We start from the raw sequence: 22,317 nt of genomic DNA, 5'->3' as shown, positions 1-22,317 counted from the left end.
CTGGATTGCACGGGCCAATCCGGTCCAAGTCCTAGCATAGGCCGGCATTGACCGTGCAAGGGCTAAGAGCATAAATGAGAGGCGTGGGACCTGGCCTAAGCCTGGCAAATGGACCAATTTCCAGCTGGACCTCGGTTGAGAGGTCACTCGACCAACCGTCGCCTTCAAATTGGAGAGCGAACTCATTCAGCTTTTGGGCTAGTCGTCGATTCCGTACCGTTCCTTCACATCCATCGATTCTGGGCTCCCCCAAAAGCAGGCGGAGGATCAGGTCAGACGGGCCCAAAGGAGGTAGTGGGAAGTGGGATCACTGGAAGGTTGGTGGGTAAGATTCGTGGCTATCGATATCGATCGAGGCAGGCGGGATGACCACGGCCTCGGTAATCATGGACGAGAGTGTGTATATGGATTCGCCGGATTTGCCGCTCAACGACGACTCGGTCTTGCCTCCGCCCCTCTCGCCCGTTTCACCCGTTTCACCCACACCTTCGGGCCACTCCCAGACCAGTCAGGCCCCGCCGAGTCTGCGACCCTTGGTGGTCACGCCCACGCCCACTGGGGCCGGGCTGTTTCACTCGGAATCCATGGGCGGGGTTTCGGACGGCGGTTGGGGCGGGGCCCGACCCGGGTCCGGTTTCAACTTGCGCCATTATGAGGACGAGATCCAGCAACTGCGCAAAGACAACTTATCGCTGAAATTGCGGATTTATCTGCTGGAAGAACGTTACGGATTACTGGGCCAACCCCACAAAGAGGATCGCGACAATGTGTACAAGTGAGTCGGTCTTAGGTCTGGCAAGCAAGGGAGAGATGATTGAAAGCATGGATGAATGGATGGAGCATCAAAATGGGATCGGTTGAACTCCTTGAGCCAAGGAAAAGTGGGTGGGGGGCGGGGGGGGGGCATTATCATGCACGACTGCGGGATAACAATGGAGGATATCATTGAAAATTCAAGTCCCCCAACAATCGATGATGGATGATGGTCCATCCCGAAATCCCCCACGCACCCAAGAAGACGAGCCAAACCATGGGTCGGCTGTTCCAAGTTGAACAGGGCTAAGATGGCTCAATTCATAATTCCTAGCGAGATAGTAGCCAGGCATATTTCTCCCACGGAATGGGATATCGGTGCCAGCCGGTCAAATAATAAGTAGTCAAAGGGTCAAATAATAATTGGCTAGCCCGGGCCTCCACGTCAGAAAGAGTACATAGCTAGCTCTTTCATGTCGCATCCATCCATGATTTATGGGATGTTACCGGCCCGAGTTTGGCCACCGACGCATCCGTTTATCCGTTTCATGCCGGAAAACATGTTTATTAGCCTGGGAAGTAGTATGAACGTCCTGAAGGGTGACTTGAAGTATCCAGTTCAGTTTGAGTGACTCAAAAATCACTCGTTTTCAGCTGTTTTTGTGTTGGTACTCAGGTTATTAAAGCGACCTTTTTTTCGGCAGGATCAACATCGACTTGCGAGTGGAAAATGAGACCATGAAGACCGAAGTGCATGAGAAAACCAAGCTCCTCAAAGAAGCCTATGACGCCATGGAGAATCTCGAAATGGAGCGATTACGTGATCGCAGTCACTTTGAAACTCAACTCCACAGTCTGAAGCAATCCCTTTTCGAGTCCCAATTCTCCCAATTGGATGAGGGCACTCAAAGCTTGAAATCCGGTGGGCGCGGAACGCATAATCTATCGAGTGTCACCGAAGATCCTACCTTTGAGGATTCTTCACCCTTAGAGGCGGACCCGACGACCGTGGGCGAGCAAAGTCAATTGCTTCTTCGCGAGGCTTTTGGCGACGATTGGGGCCGAAATTTGGCTCAAGAGATGGAACACAAGCTGCAATCCGTGGAACGGGATCTGGAAGCCAAATCCAATGCGATGCAATCACTGCAAAATGACATGGAAACTATCAAGGCCGAGAAAAAGGAGGAGATAGATCGATTAAAAGCTACTGTCGAGCAATTGGAGATCCAGGTTCGGAGTAAAAATGAGGAAGTGGTCACGATGGAGGGACGTTTAAACCAATTGAATTCGGATCTCCGGGATTCCCGTGCTGAAACTGAGCGTATGGCCAATGTAGAGCGAGAAAGAAGACAGGAGAATGAACACGTCAAGGAATTGGAAGAAAAGCTAGGGCAGAAAGAAGAGGAAATCCGGGCTCTGAACGACCAGATTCGAGTCCACGAAACGGATATATCGAGTTTAAAGGAGACCGTAGAGAAGAGCCAGATATGTTTGCAAGGCTTCGCCGATGCGAATGTGATCAAATTGAAGGAAAATGAGAAGATGGAGAAAGAGCTTCAGAAACGCGACAAGGCTCTGGCCATCCTCAAGGAACAATACGAGCTCCTGAAGACGAAAGTGCGCAAATACCGCGCCAATTCGTCCAACCAATCTGGATTTTCGCAAGATTCGCATCGCGAGGAGAAATCACCGGGAGCTCTGACCGAGTTGCAAGAGGCTCTCAAGGAGGCTCATGAGCGCGAGCGACTCCTTCAGGATGAGATCGAGCAACTTCAGACTCTTTCGCCAAGTTCTCAAATCCCCGAGAATGTTTGGCTAACGCGGGAAGTAGAGTGTCTCAAAACGGAGCTGCGAGAATTCAAAGCACAGGCCTTGAAAAAGGCCGTTAAAAAAGCCGATTTGGCCTACCGAAAATCTGCTGAAACCTACACTCATCACGTTCAGGGGGTCATTGAAACCATGCGACAACGCTTGGTGGAACTGGTCGACTTTCTTCAACGACTCATAGCCATGGATGGTAAAGATGGCATCTGGAATCTGTCAGTCTTGTCCGGCTCAATGCGGGAAACCTTGCAGAACTCTATCGAAGAAGGTCGACGTCTTTCGCAATCCCTCTCAAAGTCATTATTCATGGACGAAGATTTGGATGAGACGCAACGAAGTTCCATGGCCGTGGAGATTCCTCAATTTATTGCGCCTCATTTATCGGAACTGGAAGCTGATCTTGAAGCTGACCAAGATCAGGAAGTCAAGATCGATTCCAAGGCCTATGACTATCACTCCTTGATCATGGAACTCAAAGAAAACGTCCAAGGCCGTATCCAGGCCCAACAGGAGCTAGAACACGTGAAGGCCAATCTCAAGAACCATAAACAAGATCAGTCGGACGACGAGGATGGCTGGAGTCAGCCCGATATGAAAGAATCTCAAAAGCGCATGGGCCTTGAAAGAAAGACTTCCGTGTTCCAGTCCAGCCCCCCTCGTCAAGATTCTGAGAGCTCAGACGAGCTGTCCTTGAACAAGTACCGAAAATCCAAGGCCAAAGTAATCGGACTCAAGGCCAGATTGTCTTCTCAAGAGGAGCGATTCAAAACGGAGTTCACCGAGATCCACAATCAACTCACCAAGGCCAATAAGATCATCACAAGTTTGAAGGACGAAAAGAGAACCCTCACATCACAGTTGACCGACATCAAGAACGAGCTGGACGAGAACATAGCCACTGTTATGGAAGAGTTGAGTCAAGTGAGTCAGACCAATCAGCGATTGACTCGCAAAGTCCGAGATTTGAATGGCAATCTGGAAGAAATGCGGAAAACCGACCAAATGCTCCGCAGTCAAATTCAAGACTTTGAGAGTGAAAAAAGAAACACTCAGAACCTCCAGGCCCGTGTTCAAGAGCTTGAAAGTCGAGAAAACGAGCTTAAACAGGACAGTCAAGGCCTGCGAGAGGAGATCCAGAACATAGAAGGCCAGAAGGCCAAATTAAGCGAGAAACTTCATGAATCCGATCGGAAACTTGAGCTCATCGTTCGGAAATACGAAAGCGATCTCCACACTTTAGAACAGCAATCTGATACCAGAATCCACGAGTTACAAACGGAAATCACCCATCTAACCAAGAGCAAACATGATCAAGAACAACAAATGCAAGAGCTCATCTGCATCAAAGGCCGATTGATGCGGGAGATCACAACTAAGACCGAGACTTGCAGCCATGGCCAAAAGAAAGTGGTACTCTCCAATGAAGTCCTGGAAGAGTCAGAGGTGGCTTTGGGCGATAAGCGACGAACCCATTTGTCGGATGTGAGCAATCAACCCAGAAGGTTCTCCAGTAGTCAATGCGATTGCTATGTAAGGATCCAAGAACTGGAGCGACTCTTGGGTCGAACCAGAGAGCTCTTAGACGAGGCCAACGCCGAAATTGTGCGTGAGAAGGAGCGGAAGCTCAAGATCGAACGGAGTGTCCGGAAACAGGTGGTGAAGACCAAGAAGGTCCTTCAAAAGACCAAGGACACACCCACACCCATCGTCGAATAGGTCCTTCCTGTCTCACTTACTTAATCACTTACATGCTGTATTAGACAAAATTGACTTTACTAATACACCTTACCTACCTTATCCTTCGAGTGCTATCCGAACCTGAACTTACGTACGTACAATGATTTGTGCAGGAATAGACCCAACATGTCGTTGGCCATTTATTTTTGTGGCAGCATCCGTGCTGGACGGCAAGATGTGGACTTGTACGGTCGATTGACGGACAAGTTGTCTAAGTTTGGACGGATCCTCACCCCGTTTGTGGCGGATCCATTGGTGACGGGCATGAGCGGTGAGCACGAGGAGAACGATCGCCAGATCTACGACCGAGACATGGAATTGCTCGATGAATGCGATGGTAACTTGTTATCACAATTCATCGAACGTTAGTTTTTTGCTTTGTCCGTTACTAGCTTAGGCTAAAAATCTTGAGTACTCTTATTTTTTTGTTACCCCACTTAAATTACATTGTGGGAGCTCTGTAGGTGGGGAAGTTTGGCATGCTCACACTTGATAACTTACCATATGGGTAGAGTTAGAATAGAATGCGAACTAGGGTTCACTGTATTTGAGCCCATTTGCACGGGTTCGAAAGAAGTGGGGGTCCTTAAAAGTTTTCTTTTCGATTCCTGAACCTCTATAGTAAGCCATCCATGCGATTACCTTAGGGATGGGTCAATTTTTGATTTTTTGTTAGTTATGAAATGAACACTACTTTTTCTCTAATGTAAAGTTCGACTACAATCTATCAAGTTACTTGGTTGTGTCAGTTACATTTTGACTGCCCAAGAAGAGAATAAATCCGTAAGCAAGTCATTTGATCAAACTATGCACGTTTGGATATCGACGCACAAAAGAGAACGTCAAATAAAACGTCAAATAAAATGTAGAATACTCGAAAGTAAATCACAAACTCATCATTTGTTTTTTATGAATTATGACACCCTACAAAATAAGTTTAAAGAGATATCCGATCGTTTTTTCGTTGAAGAAAGATATGAAGTCCATTTATTGAAACCAAAGAGTTTATTAAACTATATGCATGTTTCTGAGTATTGGTAAATGTCCTTTGAAAAATCCAATTGCCAAGAACATAGATTTATGCCACTCAATCATTGTACAAATTTTATCATTCAGTTGTTGTGGCCGAGGTTACCGTGCCATCACTGGGCGTGGGCTTTGAAATTGGGAGTGCTGTGGCGATGGGGAAAAGGATATTGTGTCTGTACCGTCCCCAACCCGGAAAGAGTAAGTGTGGTTAAATCCCCTGTTTGGTTATGCACTTCATTACGCTCATGCAATAATATTACAACACAGACCTTGGAATCGTGTTTAATGTTGACGTTGTGACGATCGTTCAGTGACGATGATACTTAGAGCCCGGATTTTGATGTGATTCAATTTGGTATAGAATCGAAGTTTTGAAGTTTCCAAGGCAAGCGCAGTCATCGTCTGAAATCCTGCTCAAAGTTAACCAAAAATGGTGTCTCAATATTTTTGATAAAACTTGCCATCTTTCGAGTTCTATTTTACTCGCAATAAAGCAACTACTATTGCATTCTCTTGGCGGTGGGGTATTTTCCCCCCTTTCCCAATTTTTTCACGTGGGTAATTTCTCATTCAACCTACACTCTTTTTTGCGCATAGTGTTTTTGAATGGTAGTTGAAATGAACAATGAAAGATAACCAGAAAGCAAAAGACAAACCAATTTTTGTTAGTACTATCTAGGACCCACTAATTACGACTGAAGTTCGTTTGAAACATAAGGAATGTAAAAAAAACCTAAAATTTGTTCGGTAACAAACTGGAGAGAAAAACCAGATCGATCTTTTTCTATCAAATGCAATCTAATCCAACTAAATTACCATTTTCCCTTAACACGTCACTTGATTAAAGAGATGTTTTTCTTGCCGTTCAGTTGTATTATTTAGATCGTACCTGTCTTTCTAGAGATCTTAGATCAGAGATACATTTTCATTGCTTTGTTCATACAATATTTTCTATGTCTGAAGGTGTTTTTTGCTCACAGAAAAGTCCGGACTCTGGTGATCATTAATCAATTTGACGCCGTTGACCATTGACCTTAAACAACTAGATTGATCCAAAATAGATGGTGGTAGTATTTCTGTTGTGTGATTGGTCATGCAATATAAAAGTCTTTTTGATTGATGTTTCCCGTCCGACGGATGAATAAAACCGCAATGTCCGACCATGAATGAAGATCGCCAAGGATTTTTACATGCGGATGAACAAACACCGTGTTACTCGAAATCGGGATGGCATCTCTTTTCTTCCATTCTTCAGAACTGTCCGCCATGATTCTCGGGATGCCGGAGTCACACGGAACCGTAGTGGAATATGCCGAGGATGGCATTGACGCCATATTTGAAGAATTCTTCAAGAAATGAATATTTACCTTCGCGAGTTCACAGATAAATAAAGTTCATGCCCGAGTATCTCCTTTGATCGTTGTGCCAGTTAATGAACCTTGACACCTTAATTAAACCAGGTAATTGGCGGGTTCGAACCATCTCAAATAGCCAAGAATGTTGGACGATATTTTGGCTGGTTTTCAAATTGGGCTGGATGGTTTTTGTGCTAGAAAGAGGAATGTCCAGGATTTCGGAGCGGGCCTGAAACGAAGTGCGAAGCAATTTAAAAGCTACAATCTGATAATGAACTGCAGCAAATTGCAGAGTCTTCAATATAAACGAGGTAGGATAACCAACCCCCGAGATTTGCATCTGCTAGCAATTTATTTGAACTCCAATCAAGTCCAACCTTTAGAGGTAAAACATAACCAGATATGAAAGTGACATGATAAAGATGGTTGAGCAAGATAATTATCTTCATTCGCTCTCCCAGGGCAAGCCAATGAGTGTATCTTCCATAGGTGGGCCAATGCTTCAGTACCGATAGAGGAAAACATCCTCCACCAGGATGATCATTTGCAGCCCATCCCCAAAGTCTGTTGCTCCCACAACAAAAGCAACGGAGTCTCCTTCTTCCAAAAGCAAATCACCCCGGTTACTTGCAATGATTTCCAACAAATCTTGCGCATGATTCATCAAAAACTCAGGACAGTATGTATATTTGTGTGTGTGTGTGTGTGTGTGTGTGTGTGTGTGTGTGTGTGCCTTTGGAGTTGATATCAAACCAAAGATGCGCTTCCCCGCTCTCCCTCCCATCTCCCAGGCTCTTCCAGTGCTTCTTTCCCTTCGTTCGTTGGACCTGAATCGAGTGGACGGAGGTGGTTGGAATCATCCATCGGTCGGTAGATGGTTAGTCGTTCACCTTCATGGGCCCAACACACGCCACTTTCATCCCCAATCTGGTCCAAGCGAGGTGAAGAGCCAAGTTTGCAGGAGTTTGGGGGCCAATCCAACCGACTTGGGCAGTGCTTTTTGAGTCTCACATGTGTATGCGTGTGTGTACTTGGGCATGAGAGCGAGAGAGAGAGAAAGAGAGAGAAAGAGACTCACACCCTACTGAGACAGAGAGAGTTGGCCAAACCCACCTGCCCAGGAATTTCCCCTCAAGGTGTTACGGTCTCCACTTGTTGTATGCCTTAGGAACGACCAACCAACGACCTAAACCATCGGCACTTGGTAAACCGTCTTTGTCGACAAAGCGACCCCTGTGAATGGGGAATGAGAGGAGAACAGAGTCTACTAGAGACACAGTGAGTGTGTCTTCGACTGAGTGAATTGAGGCCCAACCTCCCAAGAACCAGAAGCATCTTTTGGGGTTGTGTTGAGCAAGTGCGGTGTTTTCGTGTTTCCGTGGAGGGATGGGGAATGTGAGTTGATCCAGAGATCGATTGTGGGTGATCAATTCCAACCGAATTCGTCATCATGCCATCCAGGAAACACTCCCGGAGTGGATTTGATTACGCCACTCCGGCCGTTTATTATCCGACGGCTCCCAGTTCTCAGTACCCTCCAACGGGTGGTTATCCTATCTATGGGTACAATGCTGCCAGTGGATACCCACACTACGGGTAGGTTTGAGACGACATTAATTGCATATAAATTCGCTTGTAAGTGGTCTGAGGGAGGGCTCAAGGTCTGCAAAGAGACTCAAGTCATTGGGATCATGGCAAATATGCAAGAATGGTACACAACGCTCAATCTCGGTGCATAAATTTGTATACGTAGAAGTGTCCTTGAGCCCACTACTGTTTCTCTAAGAAAGATGGAGAAATAAACCTTTGTGTCAATTCATCATCTTGAGAAAACCGCTAGCAGATCGACCTTAGAGTCATGTCGCATTTCAGTCATCTGGACAAGATTGGACTCGAGAATCGAATGGAATCCAAAAGGTGCCAATAGAGATTTGGATGATTCATCCGTAGGTTTTCCCTCCCCACAGTGTTTCCCGTCCATTAGTTGGTGCTCCACCCTGGATTAAGTCAAGATTATGTACGCGTACATGCATCATCATTGAGATGATGGGCAATTGAAATTCAAAGCCAAATTCCGATGAGAGTGGGTGGAAATTGGGGCCAAGCAATCAGCTCCTTGTCAGCGGTGAATTCAATCCTTACAACCACTCACGCATTCACAAAAAAAAGTTCACCTTCACCGTATTAATGCATGCCAAATTATTCGCAGAAGCGGAACGGCAATCCTCACGTCAAGGAATGATGTTTTCTTTCAGCTATGGAGGTCCGTACAATAGCGCCTATGGAGCTGAAGGTTACCATCATTACATGAGGTCCTATGATCCCAATTACGACGCCTACTTCCCAGAAGGTCCCACTGTTGAAGACAAATGGAGGAACACATATCCGTATGTGCCAACATCGTACACTCACACATCCTCAGAGGGTAGGACATGTATTACGTTTGAAGCATCATTATGTTTAGTACACATGCTATGGAACTTGGACAAAGGCAAATTAAACATGTTAATGGGCGGCATGAGGCTAACGTTCGTATTAGTCGGATTAACCCTTGAAGGGGCGGAAAGAGGGGGAAAAAGTCATGGAGTGTTTGATCATTCAATAAGGCTGTTTAACCATGCAGTTTCTTTCTCATTATCCAGATTAACGTTGCATTTATACAAAAAATGGCCCTTTCCGCTTTGCTAGCCTCGATTTTGAATTATGCGCGCGGCTTGGACCCGTCGGTTAGTTACACCCTTGAAAATGATTCATATTCAATACCGGCACATTTGCCGGCGCACAAAAGCGTGTACGTAATAGGCAGAATTGTAAATGAATGACGGATCTCTAAGGTTCTGATTTCAGGAATGATCAGGTTGTAGATTAGCGTTCAATCGTGAAGCTGTGAAGGGACTTCTATATTTGAGGCCGATTTGTGGATTAAGACATCTTAAGGGATTGCAGGAGACACGCGTGGTTTTACCTATCTAGTAAGGAAAAAAGGTGCACTTTGTTTTACCACAAACAGGTCGATCGTCATATAAGTAACTCAACGAAAGATATATTTCTGTTCAAGGCGAGTCAGGTTACCGTTCAAATCACAGAAATGGAAGCATACTTAATAAAATGATGGAACACTTCACTTTTCTCCTAGATTATTTCAGTTCTCCGTTTCCTGATGGAATTGACATTGAGAAGTTGTCATTACTCTTTGAAATAAGGAACTTACTCATTTACTTTCTGGTTGTTGTTTTTAGGCATAAGAATAGTTACTTTTCATGAGTTCGTTAGTGTTGTACTGTACTTAAAAAATCGAGAACAAATTTAGGAGCCTCAATAATACAATTCTTGGGGCAAACTTTCCTTAAATTAGCACTTGATTCTTTATAAGTACCGATGTCCAGATTGACACATATGGTTCAAAATTATCATAACCGATAGTTTGCCCGAAGAATGTATCATCAACATTGAAATGTTTTTTCAAGGATTCTATTGAAAAATCTGCATGATTTTTGAGCAAAAATGTCCCTTTTGGTGTGGCAGTCATCGGTCCGAGATGTTATCTTCGATATATAACTTAACTGCGTTTGTGTCAACCCTTTTCGAGATTTGTTGCAATGCTCGTTTTTTTTCATTACGGAATGTAAAACAGTTATAACGAATGCAGATCAAAAGCACGATCAAACACCTTATACAGTCAAGAAACTGTGACTCATTTGAATCTGCAACATAAATGTAAACGTAATTTGTTTCTTTTCCGTAACCTGAAACGTCAATTACCGCTCTTAATGACAGTTTTTAAGATTTTATTTCAAAATCTTCCTTCGGGTTTTGCAGTATCATTACTCTTGGTCCGATGTTCCCCAATTTCTGAGAATGGTGACGCGAGAGATGTTTTACCAAGAAGGGTCGGGATATAAATTGACATCTCAGAATGACTCATTTTTCTTTCAGCATCAATGTCATCTTCAAGGAAGATTTATGGCGTTGACACAAAAAGGAGCGTTTTATCTTGCACCCTATCACGGTATCGAAGATATCTTGATGTCACGTAGCAATATTTTAGAGTCTTTAGCTAATCTGAAAAGTAATGAGTTAGCTTTTGCTATCAGGGAGTTTAATGCTTAACCTAACGGCAAACATCGTGGATAAGTATGAATTACTGGTGATATCAGCTACATAACCTTTTATAACAAAAAGTCCATAAAATAACAAAAGAGTACAGGTATGTTAAACCCACGAGTGTAAATGCAGGTTCTTAAAAAAAGAATATTTTAGAATCCTGATTGATTGTAGAGCTCAATCGTGATCTGAAAAATTCAACATTAGATGACACTAAAACGAGCGATAATATATTGTAATGTTCAATGACTTTCTTTGAGTTTTAACGTTTTTACCACCGACCCCATTCCAATTACCATTATAGTACATTCAACAGTCTGGTGTTCACTCGAGTCGCAGCAAATTTATCACATGATTGAAGATTGCAAAAAATAGAGAATAAAAATTGTTATCTTACTTGTACTTACAAATAGATCTTGCCAATCAGTTAAGTAGCAAGAAGTAGGCTTTGAATGGATTTTCACTTATTTTCCATCAATTTCGGAGTTCTTGACTTGTGAATGTTCTTGCTAAATTGCAATACCAATGGTGGATGTTAAAACGGATTTCATAGCTTCACCAAGAGATGACGCCCTAACAAGGGGAAACAAGGGCAAAAGTCGAAGATAAATAGTTTTAATTTTACTTCCACATTGATATTTGAACCCCATTTGATTTAGGGTCGATTGGATCCTGGCCATGATTTAAAACGGTAGGTTCGTGGCATAGTTACCTTGGTTAATTACAAAACGGAGTCATAATATTAAGTAGAGTGTTTTTTGACGCAAGGGGGCTTTAGTAGATATGATTGCTTTGAACCCAAGAAAAAAAAGCCATCTGTCAATGGAATATGGAAGGACTAGAGTTCACATATTTTGTGTCCTTCCTTACCATTACTGGGAATGCAATCCCTAGGGGCTCAAAATTAAAAATGACATTGTCATTGTTCCAATATCTGATCTTCCACTGAATTAGGGTTGGTGGATTTAGTTTGCATCTGAGCGTGCGATTGATGAGCATTTTTGGTCAAAAACTTTTCCAGTCTGACTTAATTAAGGCTTGCCAAGAAATCAATGCCTATTATTCCCTACAGATATTTTTTTGATGTGAGGGGGAGGGCAAATGAAACATGTATTAAACCATTACAATAACTGGATTTGACCGTAAAACGTGGTTGAGGCGAAGCTAATGGATACTTTTGAAGATGTATACTAAAATATATCTTTTGTACCTGTACTTCATCTTCCCCCCTTCGAAATCCCCCTTCGAAATAACTCTTCCATTCACATTGTTCCTGCTTGTCTTATTTGAACTGAAATTTGCTGTCTTCTTTTTTGTCTTTTTGCTTTTGAATAGGTTTGTATCTTTGAAAATCAGAATTTTTCTTTTTGCTGAGAAAAAAAAAAATCTTTTTTTTTCGGACTTCCTTACCGCTACCGGGATTGGAATCCCAGCAGTTGAAGACGAGAAGATTATTCTCATTTATTCGTGATTTCAAAATATGTTTAAAATTATTATTTGGCCTTCAAACAGATATGCTTTCCGAGCCCTGCACATTAGCATGACATGGCAGGAAAACTCTAAATTTTAGGACTGTTGCAAAGAGTGGTGAGGCAAAAAAACTGAAATATTGGTAATTTAAAATTTTATTTAACGTAACTGTAACGAGTGATGCCATTCCTTTTTTTGTCAAGTAACGGCTGTGTAACGAATTACTTTTTTGGCCAAAGTATTTGTAACTGTAATCCGTTCCTCTTATTGAGGAACGACTAATGCCTCGTCAAAGTGTGAGGTGATGCTCTAGTAAATGAACGCAGAGCCATCTAACTAGCTAAGGGTTTGATATTTTTTTAGAATCACGTTTGGTCAACGTCACAGTAACTAAAAATAAGGTCACACTTGTAGACCACCTCCCAAACAAGTTTCCAAGGCAGAACCAAGGAAAAAAGTGGCACACTCAAACCAATACACAGAGAGTAATCCTGGTGCTCTGCAAATGGAAATTGCCACCTCAAAATACAAAATAGGGATCCTTTGGAATACACGAAGAGGCTGTTACGTTATCCGTTCAAAATAGGATTGCGTTCCAAGACAACACAAGATCACGCCTAAAGATTGATCAAATGTGCAAATACTGTTTTGCACTTCGTTTGGATGAGTCCGAGCACGTGCTCGATCCATCACATCTCCCTTTCTGATGAGGGGTTTGGGTTATAGACCAACTCCAGGTCACTCGTGTTATGTGTCGTAAGTGAACAAATTGGAAAAATTATTAGGAACAAAGTGAAAAGTTTCCCTGCTTCAGGATGTAACCATTTACCTCTGATAGTTGTGGTTTCATGATATGAAACAATTTTGTTACTCCTCATTAAAGCAATACATTGTTGGCATTGATTCGCGCTCTGCAAGTTTGAGTACAAGTGAGTATTCCTTTTGGAAGGTTGTAAACAAGCATAAATTGTTACAACTTGGTTTACTTTAGCTCTTATATTATTACCTGGAACACAGAAATGTCAGATATGCATTTTTGTACATTTTAGCACAACATTTTCTTTGTTCGTGTCAATTACATTCTAAAATGTACTTAATTAAAATGGCAAATACATTCGTTTAGGATGTAATCAATTACAATTACTACATTTTGAAATGTAATTAATTACAATCACTACATGTTGAAATGTCATTGATTACAATGATTTACTTCATTTTGGAATGTGATTAATTACAATTACATTCAAATTGTAATCTTGCTCTCAGTTTCAATTCCTAATTCATGTTCCATTTTTAGGAAGATGAATCAGATTTCGTTGAGCTGATGAAAAAGTGATAAGTAGGTATAAAATCTGCTTGCAAATGGGAGATCGAAGCGCGAAATGACACAATTTATACTTCAAAAGGTTACTGGTCTGAAAAAGACAAATAATTCAATAATACGTGTTTAGAGCAGACTTGAATAATACAGAACAGCATCTTGAAGCAATAGAATGGCCTAGAAACATATCGTTTCCGTTCAGGACATTTCTTATACATGAACACAATACATTTAAACGGATATGAACAGGGTTTGAGTAACGCTACCGGTAACGTATTACATTTCTGGAAGAGTAGCGTTATAGGTAACGTAATAGTATTTAGCCCTCCCGTTACTGTTACTTTCTTCTTTGTTTTTAACCCGGGGAAAAATATAGAAAAGGTTTCCGTCCCGATCTTTTGATAGTTTCGTCTCAAATGCAGTGACTTCTTTGCTGCACTGTTGTTCTTCTTTGGTTAAAACACTAGTCCCAACTCAGCGGGGAGAATTTATCTAAAACTTAAACTTTCACTTTTGAACGCTTCGCGTCTTTTTAAGTTTGAGAAGAGAAAAGTCCGTCTCATTTTCTCCCAAAAACTGCCACTGTCCTTAACTTCACCTATACCGACTTCAAAGATGTGCTTCAAGACCTGTGCTCATTCTACTTCCCAAATTGCTTGCTCATTTTTCGAATTCAAGACAAGAACCTCTCACTAATATTCCTTTTATTTTAAAATCAATCATAGTCTAATTTTCTCATTATACCAAAACTCTTCCACTCCCATTATGGGTTGTTGAAATGATACACTTAAAACAATAATAGACTAATAGAAAGTACATAATTTTTTCGCTCCCCATTATTCTTTAGGTCGAAACACAGGCTCGCGTCGCCGACAGGGAAACCAGGAATCCGGACACAGCTTACCCCGTGAAGCAGGATCTCGGCCCACAAGCAATCTCAAATTTGCCGCCGACGAGCTCGAGGAACAGACTGACGAGGATCGAGATCATTGGGGATCCCAATGGGAGTTTATTTTCTCGTGTATTGGCTTGTCGGTGGGGATTGGAAATGTCTGGCGGTTCCCGTACCTGGCCTTTGTCAATGGAGGAGCGGCCTTCCTCTTGCCATACTTTATCCTGCTCCTTATCGTTGGTAAATCCTTAATTCTCAGTTACGATATCACAGTTTGGACCTTTTAAAACGGCTCAAGATCATTCTTCTTTCAGGAAAACCTATGTACTTTATGGAGGTGGCCTTGGGACAGTTTTCTCAATTGGGACCATTTTCGGTCTGGCGGATGACCCCGATCGCTCGAGGGGTCGGTTTCGCCATGTGCACCCTCTCCTTGATAGTAGCCATTTACTACAATGTGGTCATGGGTTATTGTCTCCATTACATGTACTTCTCTTTCTCATGGACATTACCCTGGGACACATGTGATAAAGACTGGGCTGACAAAGCCACGTGAGTAGACAAATTTTTTCGTTTGTTTTGAAATGTCTCAAAAGGCTTGGATTTCCTCGTCTTTCCAGATGTTATATTCCCACGGATGCGAATTCTTCATGCTCTGCTTCCAACTCGGACCAGCGCTGCCAGCCAGCCTCTGAACAGTATTGGGAGAGGTTTGTCCTTGGCCTTCATAATGCTCCACTGATGACATATACTGAATCTTATAACTCGACCTCGGACGAGCTCGTGGATCGAACCTATGCCTTGTCCGAATTCGGGAACATCGGAATCATCAAATGGGACTTGTTATTGGCTTTGTTCATTTCATGGACAGTTGTATTTCTATGCCTGTCCAAAGGAATAAAGTCCAGTGGCAAAGTCGTCTATTTCACCGCCACGTTTCCGTACTTGATTCTGCTCATCTTGCTCGTCCGTGGACTGATGTTGGAGGGAGCATTGGAAGGGATCAAGTAAGGTTCAAAGATATTCCACAAACTTCACAACTGTTGATTGAACATTTTACCTTCTCCTCATTAGATTTTTCTTTATTCCGGATTGGAAGAAACTTTTGGATATTTCGGTGTGGCGATTGGCTGCTGAGCAAATGTTCTTTTCGCTCTCCGTATCTTGGGGTGGTCTGATCATGTTCGGATCTTATAACAAATTCCGCACCAAGGTTCACTATCACGCATTCATCATCAGTTCATTGGATTTTGTGACCAGCATAATCGCCAGTATCGTCATCTTCTCCATCCTTGGGGCCCTCAAGGTCAAATTGGGTTTGGATGACATTCAGGATGTGGTCAAGCAAAAGCAAGGGCTGGCCTTTGTTGTTTACCCACAAGCAGTGTCTCTCATGCCTATTCCCCAACTTTGGGCTGTCTTGTTCTTCTTCATGCTCTTTACCTTGGGCTTGGATTCGGAATTTGCCCTTTTGGAAACAATTCTCACGGCCATCTACGACACGTTCCCGATAACTCGTCGGCATAAAGCCAAAACATGTTTAATTGCTTGTATAGCCAGCTTTTTGCTCAGGTAAGGTTTTCCCATGGTTCTTTCGTTTGATTCCAAGTCCATTAAAAAAATTCTCATCTTTCAGTATACCTTGCGTATCATTGTCGGGACAGTTTATATTTGACCTAATGGACACTTACGGCGGAGGGTTAGGAGTACTTTGGGTAGCCATTTTCGAAACCATCGCCATTATGTGGATCTATGGAGTCCAACGCTTCTCTGAGGACCTTCAGTTCATGTTAAATATCAAGATATCGATTTTGATCAAGATTTGCTGGGCCATCACCCCGTTGATCCTGGCCGGAATATTTGCCATTGCTTGTTGGCATTGGACACCTCCAACATTCCAATATCAAGCCGGAGTTCTTCACTATTCGGATTGGGCCCATGGAGTGGGCTGGTTCCTAACGTTGATTGTGGCCCTGCAAATTCCCATTGTGGCTCTGATTATGACTATAATGTATGCTACCCGAGGCAAAACGAAGGAACTGGTGCGACCGATCAATGTTTGGGGTCCCGGCGATCTGAGTGAAATCGACGAATGGCACGCTTTTCAATACAAGAAATCGTTCCAGTGCAAGCAACATCCGCAAGGAATGGGCGGTCCCTATGACAATTATGGAATGCAATATCCCTATCCGTACACCTACAATTATGGCGGAGGGAACTATCATATGTAGATACTTCGTTTCAGAACCAATCAAAAATGTGCAAAAATGTATGTCGGAAAATAGACGAACAAAAATGTAGTTCATGTTTCCATCAATACTAATTCAGTTCCCAGACAAACCAATTCCGAGCGAGTGCAATCAACCAGAGTGTTGATCTCACGCCAATGGATTGTATGTTTCGACATTTAGTTTCAAGTTATCCTCCATTCTCCTACCTGCATACAGGCATTTTGCCCTCATAATGATGTTATTGTACAAAAAGATCCAGTCCACGAAGAACGTTGTACCCAAAGCTGTGCATTGACTCTTGTCGTTTCCTTGGGGCTCATGTAACCTTATTTAGAAGTTGGCCCTAGTTTCGACATTCAACCATCGACTCAAATCCTTGCGTGCGCTGCCATTCCCGCGTCATTGGTTGTAGTGGTTACAGCATAGGCATTGAATCTAGCCCAAGTTTGACCGTGCGAACAGTCGTATCTCTCATGCTTCCACACAATCGTAAAATGCAGGGCAATGTATTGAGATCATTTTTTGGGGTTGCCTTTTTGGTTTGGCTTGAGGGCAGTGCTGCAAATGAGAGACTTCCAGTACCACCCAGTGTGAGACCAGAAGGATTCTACTGCCATCTTCATGAAAATCATACCCTCTGTCGATATCAGGTCAGAATCAATTATTCTCAGTGTGTGTGGTATTACCATACCTTTGGGAATATAGACCTTGAAAATTGATTCCAGAATCAAGTGTCTTCAACATGTGGACAAATAATAGAGCGGGGAATGACCCAACAAGAGAGAGAGCTCGTTCTGATGCTCCATAACGAAAGGCGGGCCTTCATTGCCAATGGAAAGGAACTTAGAGGTGATCCTGGACCACAGCCACCCGCTGCCAATATGATGGAACTGGTAGGACCTTCCAACAATAGCTGTTGAATAAGTCTTTTTACGAGATTAGACAACTTTCTGTTGTTGAAGAATTAGTAACCTGTTTCCTAAACGATTAGGGTTGCCAAAAGCCAAACTCAAAAATGAAAGAATTAAAAATTAGCAATTTTATTGCATTACAGACTTATGATGAGGAATTGGAGTTTGAGGCTCAATCTTGGGCCGACCAATGTATTCGTAACCACGAGTGTCCTCAGTGTCGTAGTTTGGATCGCTTTAAAGTGGGGCAAAATCTATTCTGGTTCGGCCATTTCTCTGGGAGTTGGGAGAAATCTGTCAAGGGGTGGTACGATGAGGTGGTGGATTTTAACAGTTCCTTTGTGTTTCCTTTCTAGTGAGTGTATACATCCATAAAAAATGAAGAAGTGTGAGACAATGTGCATCATTTATCTGACAATATTTCCATTTTTAGTGTTATTCCTGGCGTTTTGGTAGGTCATTTCACTCAAATGACTTGGTCCTCGTCAACCAAAATGGGATGTGGAAAACTGATATCTCAGCCAGAAAATAGCAACTACGGGCAGCAATTCTTCATTTGCAATTACGGTCTAGCCGGGAATCTAATCAAGTCGGAAATGTACAAAGTTGGGCAACCCTGTTCAGATTGCCCTCGCGGAACCACGTGCTCTTTGCGATATCCCGGATTGTGCAATGGCGTTCCAACTGAGAAGCTCACCGTTCGAACTCCCGTCAATGTGGATTTAAGTTGGATACCCACCCGACCGCCCATTGTTACCCTCCATAAGCCCAATGAAGGACCAAAGTTGGATGAGGTCCTAGAACTACCACCAATCATCGTTGAGCCTCCAGAGGTCCCAGACACGCCAGAGGAATGTATTTACACGTGCCAAGACAGTGGTGGATGCTCGGTGAAGTTTGCTTCGATTGTTTTTTTCTCGGGATCGGTTCTTGGATCATGTTTTCCCCCATCATTTGGTGGAGAATGCTCGGGAACGCCGGAGAAGTGTGAAGAATGTATTGGAATCTGCAATGGCAAGAACGGTCAAGAACTGACGGTCACTTTATCCAAAGGTAAAATAAAGGGCTTCGAACCCAACTTGATTGGCATGTATGAAATGCTTGAATCAAGAACACGATCGCCAAGTCGAGGACTGCACTTCATTCACAGGAAGCATGGCCTTATACAATGAAGAGAATGGTTCAGCCCAGTCCACCTGTTCCATTTTGATGGGACATAGAAATTGTCTTTTGGACCAGGGTTTGACTATCACAAGACGATGCTTTAGTTCGTATTAACGTATATAATAAATTTATCGCATTGTTGTTCTTTTCAGGTAACAGCTCATCGCAAATTGTTTCTAACAACATCTCAGAAACGAAGGTACCGAACCAAGAATCAGCAGGATCAGGGGATACTTGCTCTTACAACTGTCAATCCAGTGGAGGATGCAGCGTTCGAATCAATTCCAAAGGTTTCGTTTCTGGATCAGTTTTGGGATCTTGCTTTTCGCCTGGATTTGGAGGAAAATGCAGTGGAACACCTACGAGGTGTCAGGATTGTCTTGGAGTGTGTCAAGAATTGACACCTGGGGAGCACGTTCGGCCAGTATCAATTTAGATTTTTTCTCCCTCTATTTATGATTCTTCAATAAATGATGTCGACCAAGTGAAGGTTGAAACGCTACACCATTTTTCAAGCATGATTAAATTCAATTTGCGCACTGAAGATGCAACTTAAGTATTGTGTGAAATCCTTTGTTATTCCAAATTGGCTATTCTTGTAGAGTATTCTTAGTCAAGAATTATTTATAGCGATCTTTTTCTACCCACCGGGTTCAATGATTTTGGACCTTTGTGGGAGGATGCATTGTAAGAAGTCGCGATATTGGCTGTAGTAAAGTTTGCAACACCCAATTTGAGATTTTGTGACAAAAGTGCACCAAAATAAGAGTGCAAAGAAAATAATCCATTTCGTACAGCCCGTTTTTAACACAACTGGCCATTTAACTTCAGTAAGTAATTGATAATTGACAAATTCATCAGATAAAGTATTGTAAACTTTATCATTTAGTAACACTGTTTTGGCTCAATTAAAAATTAATCATAAAAATTAAGTAGTGTAAAGAGTCTCAAATTTCACACGTACTTAACCCATACTCTTTGTCATCAAACTTGATGTATGAGTTGTTCAAACAATAAGCAACCTTCATTGCATTGTTGTTGCAGCCTATCACCATATAGAACCATCAATGGGAGTAACGGGATCAAATGTTTATCAAAATTAAATGAAGGGTACCAGAAAGCTTGGAAAGTAAAGGCAATAGTTAATTTTCAAGTAATGAGTTATTATCAATCAAAAAGATTGCCTTACTTTGATTTGAGAATGATCAGGGTGATATTTTGAGGCTAGCTAATAGTTTCCCAACATGCCATTACCAATGTGATATCATTGGAATAAAACAGCTCTAGTAACATCCTTCTGTGATTATTTATTTGATGGTATCAATAATCCATTTCTTTTTGGATTGTTGATGTTGCTGAATGCCTCATTCAAATTTACCACGATTTCTTTACAACGACGCAAGAACAAATGTTAGCAGAGGGTTTATTGTCGCTGTCTTTCCTTTTTTTGCCGTGAGATGTCTCATTATGAAACACGCAATCCCTATAGTCAACGGTCAATATTCACCTTGGAACATGAAGTTGGCTGGACCAACCTTTCGGGATGGTCTCACTCATGCAAAATAGACAAACCAATTCCCATTGGTCATAGAAATCTGAGTCCAATTTCTTAAAACCAAAGGGTGAATCTTGGATCAAGAAAGGATCCAGCTTATGTAGCATAGTACGATCTTTTCTAGGTCTAAGATTCCCTCCTTCGCTTTAAAAACTGGGCTCTTCTCTGCCATGAGGGAGAAAGTAGCACATTAGGTGTAAAAGTTGAACTGCTTGTACATCACCTAAAGAAGATAATCAATCACATAAAAGCGTGTAGAAAGTGCATTGTCTTTAGTACCTAACAAATTAACCACTTGGTTTCAGACTTTTTCAACTCGCCAAAAGCATTTGATTGTTCGGATTTATTTGGTTCTCGGATTCTTTGAACACTGAAGTGGATTCTTTGGAAACATTGGAAGCTGTCACGCTGACTTTCTTCTCCAGGCTTACTTCCCCTTTGGACTTCCTAAGGAACATTTCTAATTCAGCCTGACCCATTATTTAAAATGTTGCAAAACCTCAATGATTCCGAATGTGCTTTTAAACAAACAAGTTATTCAGGCACAGGACATTTCTTTTATCGATCATATATATATTTTTCTCCTTGACAGCTATTTCCAACAACTTCGAATCATGACTGACCTCTAATGAACCGTTCTCGTTTCTTCCTCCTCAAAATAATATCCTTCGATTGGTATCAATTATTTTTGTTGAACATGTTTTATGCTAGGCTTCAAGTTTCAACCAGCAGGACACGAGCGATTGAAATTGTAATAAGATAAATACTTTAGGACTGCAGAATGAACAAAGGTAATGGGCGCAAGATCAAATTCAAGCAAACGAAACCTCTTCATTCTTCTCTACTCCATTGAAAAATTCGCTGTGCGAAATGAAGTTGTACTTTGACGCTATTTCATTTAAGCGAGAGTTGCTGGGAGTAGCTGAGAGGCTAAACTTAGAGGGTTAGTCAGAGAAACGACACTCAAGAGATTTCTGAGATTTTTTTGACTCGCTGGCGGCTGCCTGGTGAGTGCAATGGGGATCGGCTTTGAGCACATTTAGTTAAGTGATTCTTAAAATCAAGTTCCGAATTCAGGGAGCCAATGAGTTGATGGCTCGTCTGTCTGCTTTGGTTGAAACTAGAGGGCTTGTCAGAGAAAAGTCACTCCAACCACTCCAACCAAGCCACTTGAGACTTTGGTTTGAACACATTTTGGTAGTTGGGCAGCAGGGTGTCGGGCTGATCGGCTTCTCTTGCGTTACTCAGTTTCAACCAACGATCCCAGACCAGCCTTACATTCAAGGCTACAAACCCGAGAATCATCGAGAAAAAAAACACACTCAAGGACTAGCTTGGTCTGCCAACTCGAACTCGTTGGTAGGCCAAATATTATACGAAGATTGAAAGGTACAAAGTAGACAAATTATAACCTTTCATTTTAATAGTACATTCCCTATAGCGGTTACGTTAGAAAAGCCCGTGAAAAATAGAACAAACCTAAAAAATATATAGACATAGCACCTGGTTAGGTTGCGTGAAAGGCGTCCATTTTTGGGCGAGTTTTAAGGAGTCAATTTAACTCGTTGTTCCGAACAAAAGCCTGATGCCTCGTCCGTCACCGACAGCCATTGTTCGAAAGATTGATATGGGTTCACTTTCCGGAACAGTCTTCTTTGCAGTGATTGTCGCTTTTTCGAGCTATTATGTTGCAAGCTTCCAATTTGAAATCTACAGCCAGCTCATGATCGAACACATAATTTCCCAATTACAAAGGCAGAATGAACGTTGGAAAATTATGCTCGTGTAAGCTGATTTAGGATTGGTACTCATTTGTCAAGCCCGACAAACCCCAAAGTCTCTCCCTCTTAAGTGTTGCCATTAATCCTCAATTTCCCACCAACGCTTCTCTCATTCACTCGCGATAGATACTTCCGCCATATCAATATCAATACCAAAATCCAATGTAGACCTTGTTTTACGGATGTTCAA

At 42.3% G+C, this 22,317-nt stretch overlaps 4 protein-coding genes across 7 annotated transcripts; all 4 read left to right on the top strand.

Annotated features, from left to right (window-relative positions):
• Positions 1-196: 196 nt before the first annotated feature.
• On the top strand, positions 197-4,430 carry LOC131883110 (CDK5 regulatory subunit-associated protein 2-like). The gene is made up of 2 exons (XM_059230462.1): positions 197-775; positions 1,458-4,430. Exons 1-2 carry the CDS (start codon positions 366-368, stop codon positions 4,291-4,293), a joined length of 3,246 nt encoding a protein of 1,081 aa, XP_059086445.1. The 5' UTR covers positions 197-365; the 3' UTR covers positions 4,294-4,430.
• LOC131883111 (2'-deoxynucleoside 5'-phosphate N-hydrolase 1-like) lies at positions 4,291-6,750 on the top strand. Of its 2 annotated transcripts, XM_059230464.1 has the most exons (4): positions 4,291-4,651; positions 5,431-5,541; positions 5,611-5,636; positions 6,307-6,528. In XM_059230464.1, exons 1-4 carry the CDS (start codon positions 4,441-4,443, stop codon positions 6,373-6,375), a joined length of 417 nt encoding a protein of 138 aa, XP_059086447.1. In that variant the 5' UTR covers positions 4,291-4,440; the 3' UTR covers positions 6,376-6,528. The 2 variants fall into 2 exon arrangements, with proteins under 2 accessions (XP_059086447.1, XP_059086446.1); XM_059230463.1 differs by lacking the exons at positions 5,611-5,636; positions 6,307-6,528 and adding an exon at positions 6,599-6,750.
• A 783-nt stretch (positions 6,751-7,533) lies between these two features.
• On the top strand, positions 7,534-17,028 carry LOC131883107 (sodium- and chloride-dependent glycine transporter 2-like). 2 transcript variants are annotated; one of them, XM_059230458.1, is made up of 7 exons: positions 7,534-8,294; positions 8,954-9,123; positions 14,441-14,725; positions 14,800-15,037; positions 15,106-15,492; positions 15,560-16,057; positions 16,122-17,028. In XM_059230458.1, the coding sequence occupies exons 1-7, from the start codon at positions 8,149-8,151 to the stop codon at positions 16,714-16,716; spliced, it is 2,319 nt and encodes a 772-aa protein (XP_059086441.1). In that variant the 5' UTR covers positions 7,534-8,148; the 3' UTR covers positions 16,717-17,028. The 2 variants fall into 2 exon arrangements, with proteins under 2 accessions (XP_059086441.1, XP_059086442.1); XM_059230459.1 differs by lacking the exons at positions 7,534-8,294; positions 8,954-9,123 and adding an exon at positions 14,079-14,224 and having other exon boundaries at positions 16,122-17,026.
• A 37-nt stretch (positions 17,029-17,065) lies between these two features.
• LOC131883108 (uncharacterized) lies at positions 17,066-19,293 on the top strand. Of its 2 annotated transcripts, XM_059230460.1 has the most exons (5): positions 17,066-17,366; positions 17,442-17,609; positions 17,771-17,982; positions 18,061-18,680; positions 18,944-19,293. In XM_059230460.1, the coding sequence occupies exons 1-5, from the start codon at positions 17,190-17,192 to the stop codon at positions 19,225-19,227; spliced, it is 1,461 nt and encodes a 486-aa protein (XP_059086443.1). In that variant the 5' UTR covers positions 17,066-17,189; the 3' UTR covers positions 19,228-19,293. The 2 variants fall into 2 exon arrangements, with proteins under 2 accessions (XP_059086443.1, XP_059086444.1); XM_059230461.1 differs by lacking the exon at positions 17,066-17,366 and having other exon boundaries at positions 17,413-17,609.
• The last annotated feature ends 3,024 nt before the right edge of the window (positions 19,294-22,317 follow it).

Source organism: Tigriopus californicus, chromosome 7, assembly GCF_007210705.1.
Source record: "Tigriopus californicus strain San Diego chromosome 7, Tcal_SD_v2.1, whole genome shotgun sequence".
NCBI lineage: Eukaryota > Metazoa > Arthropoda > Copepoda > Harpacticoida > Harpacticidae > Tigriopus > Tigriopus californicus.
Note: the sequence above shows the minus strand (reverse complement) of the source record. Positions and strands in the feature narration are given on the sequence as shown.

Bases quoted from the DNA above. Each gene is read 5' to 3' on its own strand.
- LOC131883107 (XM_059230458.1), top strand. From the start codon at position 8,149: ATGCCATCCAGGAAACACTCCCGGAGTGGATTTGATTACGCCACTCCG. The intron at 8,295-8,953 runs GTAGGTTTGAGA...GTTTTCTTTCAG, and splicing joins AGTGGATACCCACACTACGG to CTATGGAGGTCCGTACAATA. The intron at 9,124-14,440 runs GTAGGACATGTA...ATTATTCTTTAG, and splicing joins CACTCACACATCCTCAGAGG to GTCGAAACACAGGCTCGCGT.
- LOC131883110 (XM_059230462.1), top strand. From the start codon at position 366: ATGACCACGGCCTCGGTAATCATGGACGAGAGTGTGTATATGGATTCG. The intron at 776-1,457 runs GTGAGTCGGTCT...TTTTTTCGGCAG, and splicing joins GATCGCGACAATGTGTACAA to GATCAACATCGACTTGCGAG.
- LOC131883108 (XM_059230460.1), top strand. From the start codon at position 17,190: ATGCTTCCACACAATCGTAAAATGCAGGGCAATGTATTGAGATCATTT. The intron at 17,367-17,441 runs GTCAGAATCAAT...AATTGATTCCAG, and splicing joins ATACCCTCTGTCGATATCAG to AATCAAGTGTCTTCAACATG. The intron at 17,610-17,770 runs GTAGGACCTTCC...ATTGCATTACAG, and splicing joins CTGCCAATATGATGGAACTG to ACTTATGATGAGGAATTGGA.
- LOC131883111 (XM_059230463.1), top strand. From the start codon at position 4,441: ATGTCGTTGGCCATTTATTTTTGTGGCAGCATCCGTGCTGGACGGCAA. The intron at 4,652-5,430 runs GTAACTTGTTAT...TTTATCATTCAG, and splicing joins ATTGCTCGATGAATGCGATG to TTGTTGTGGCCGAGGTTACC. The intron at 5,542-6,598 runs GTAAGTGTGGTT...TCCATTCTTCAG, and splicing joins CCGTCCCCAACCCGGAAAGA to AACTGTCCGCCATGATTCTC.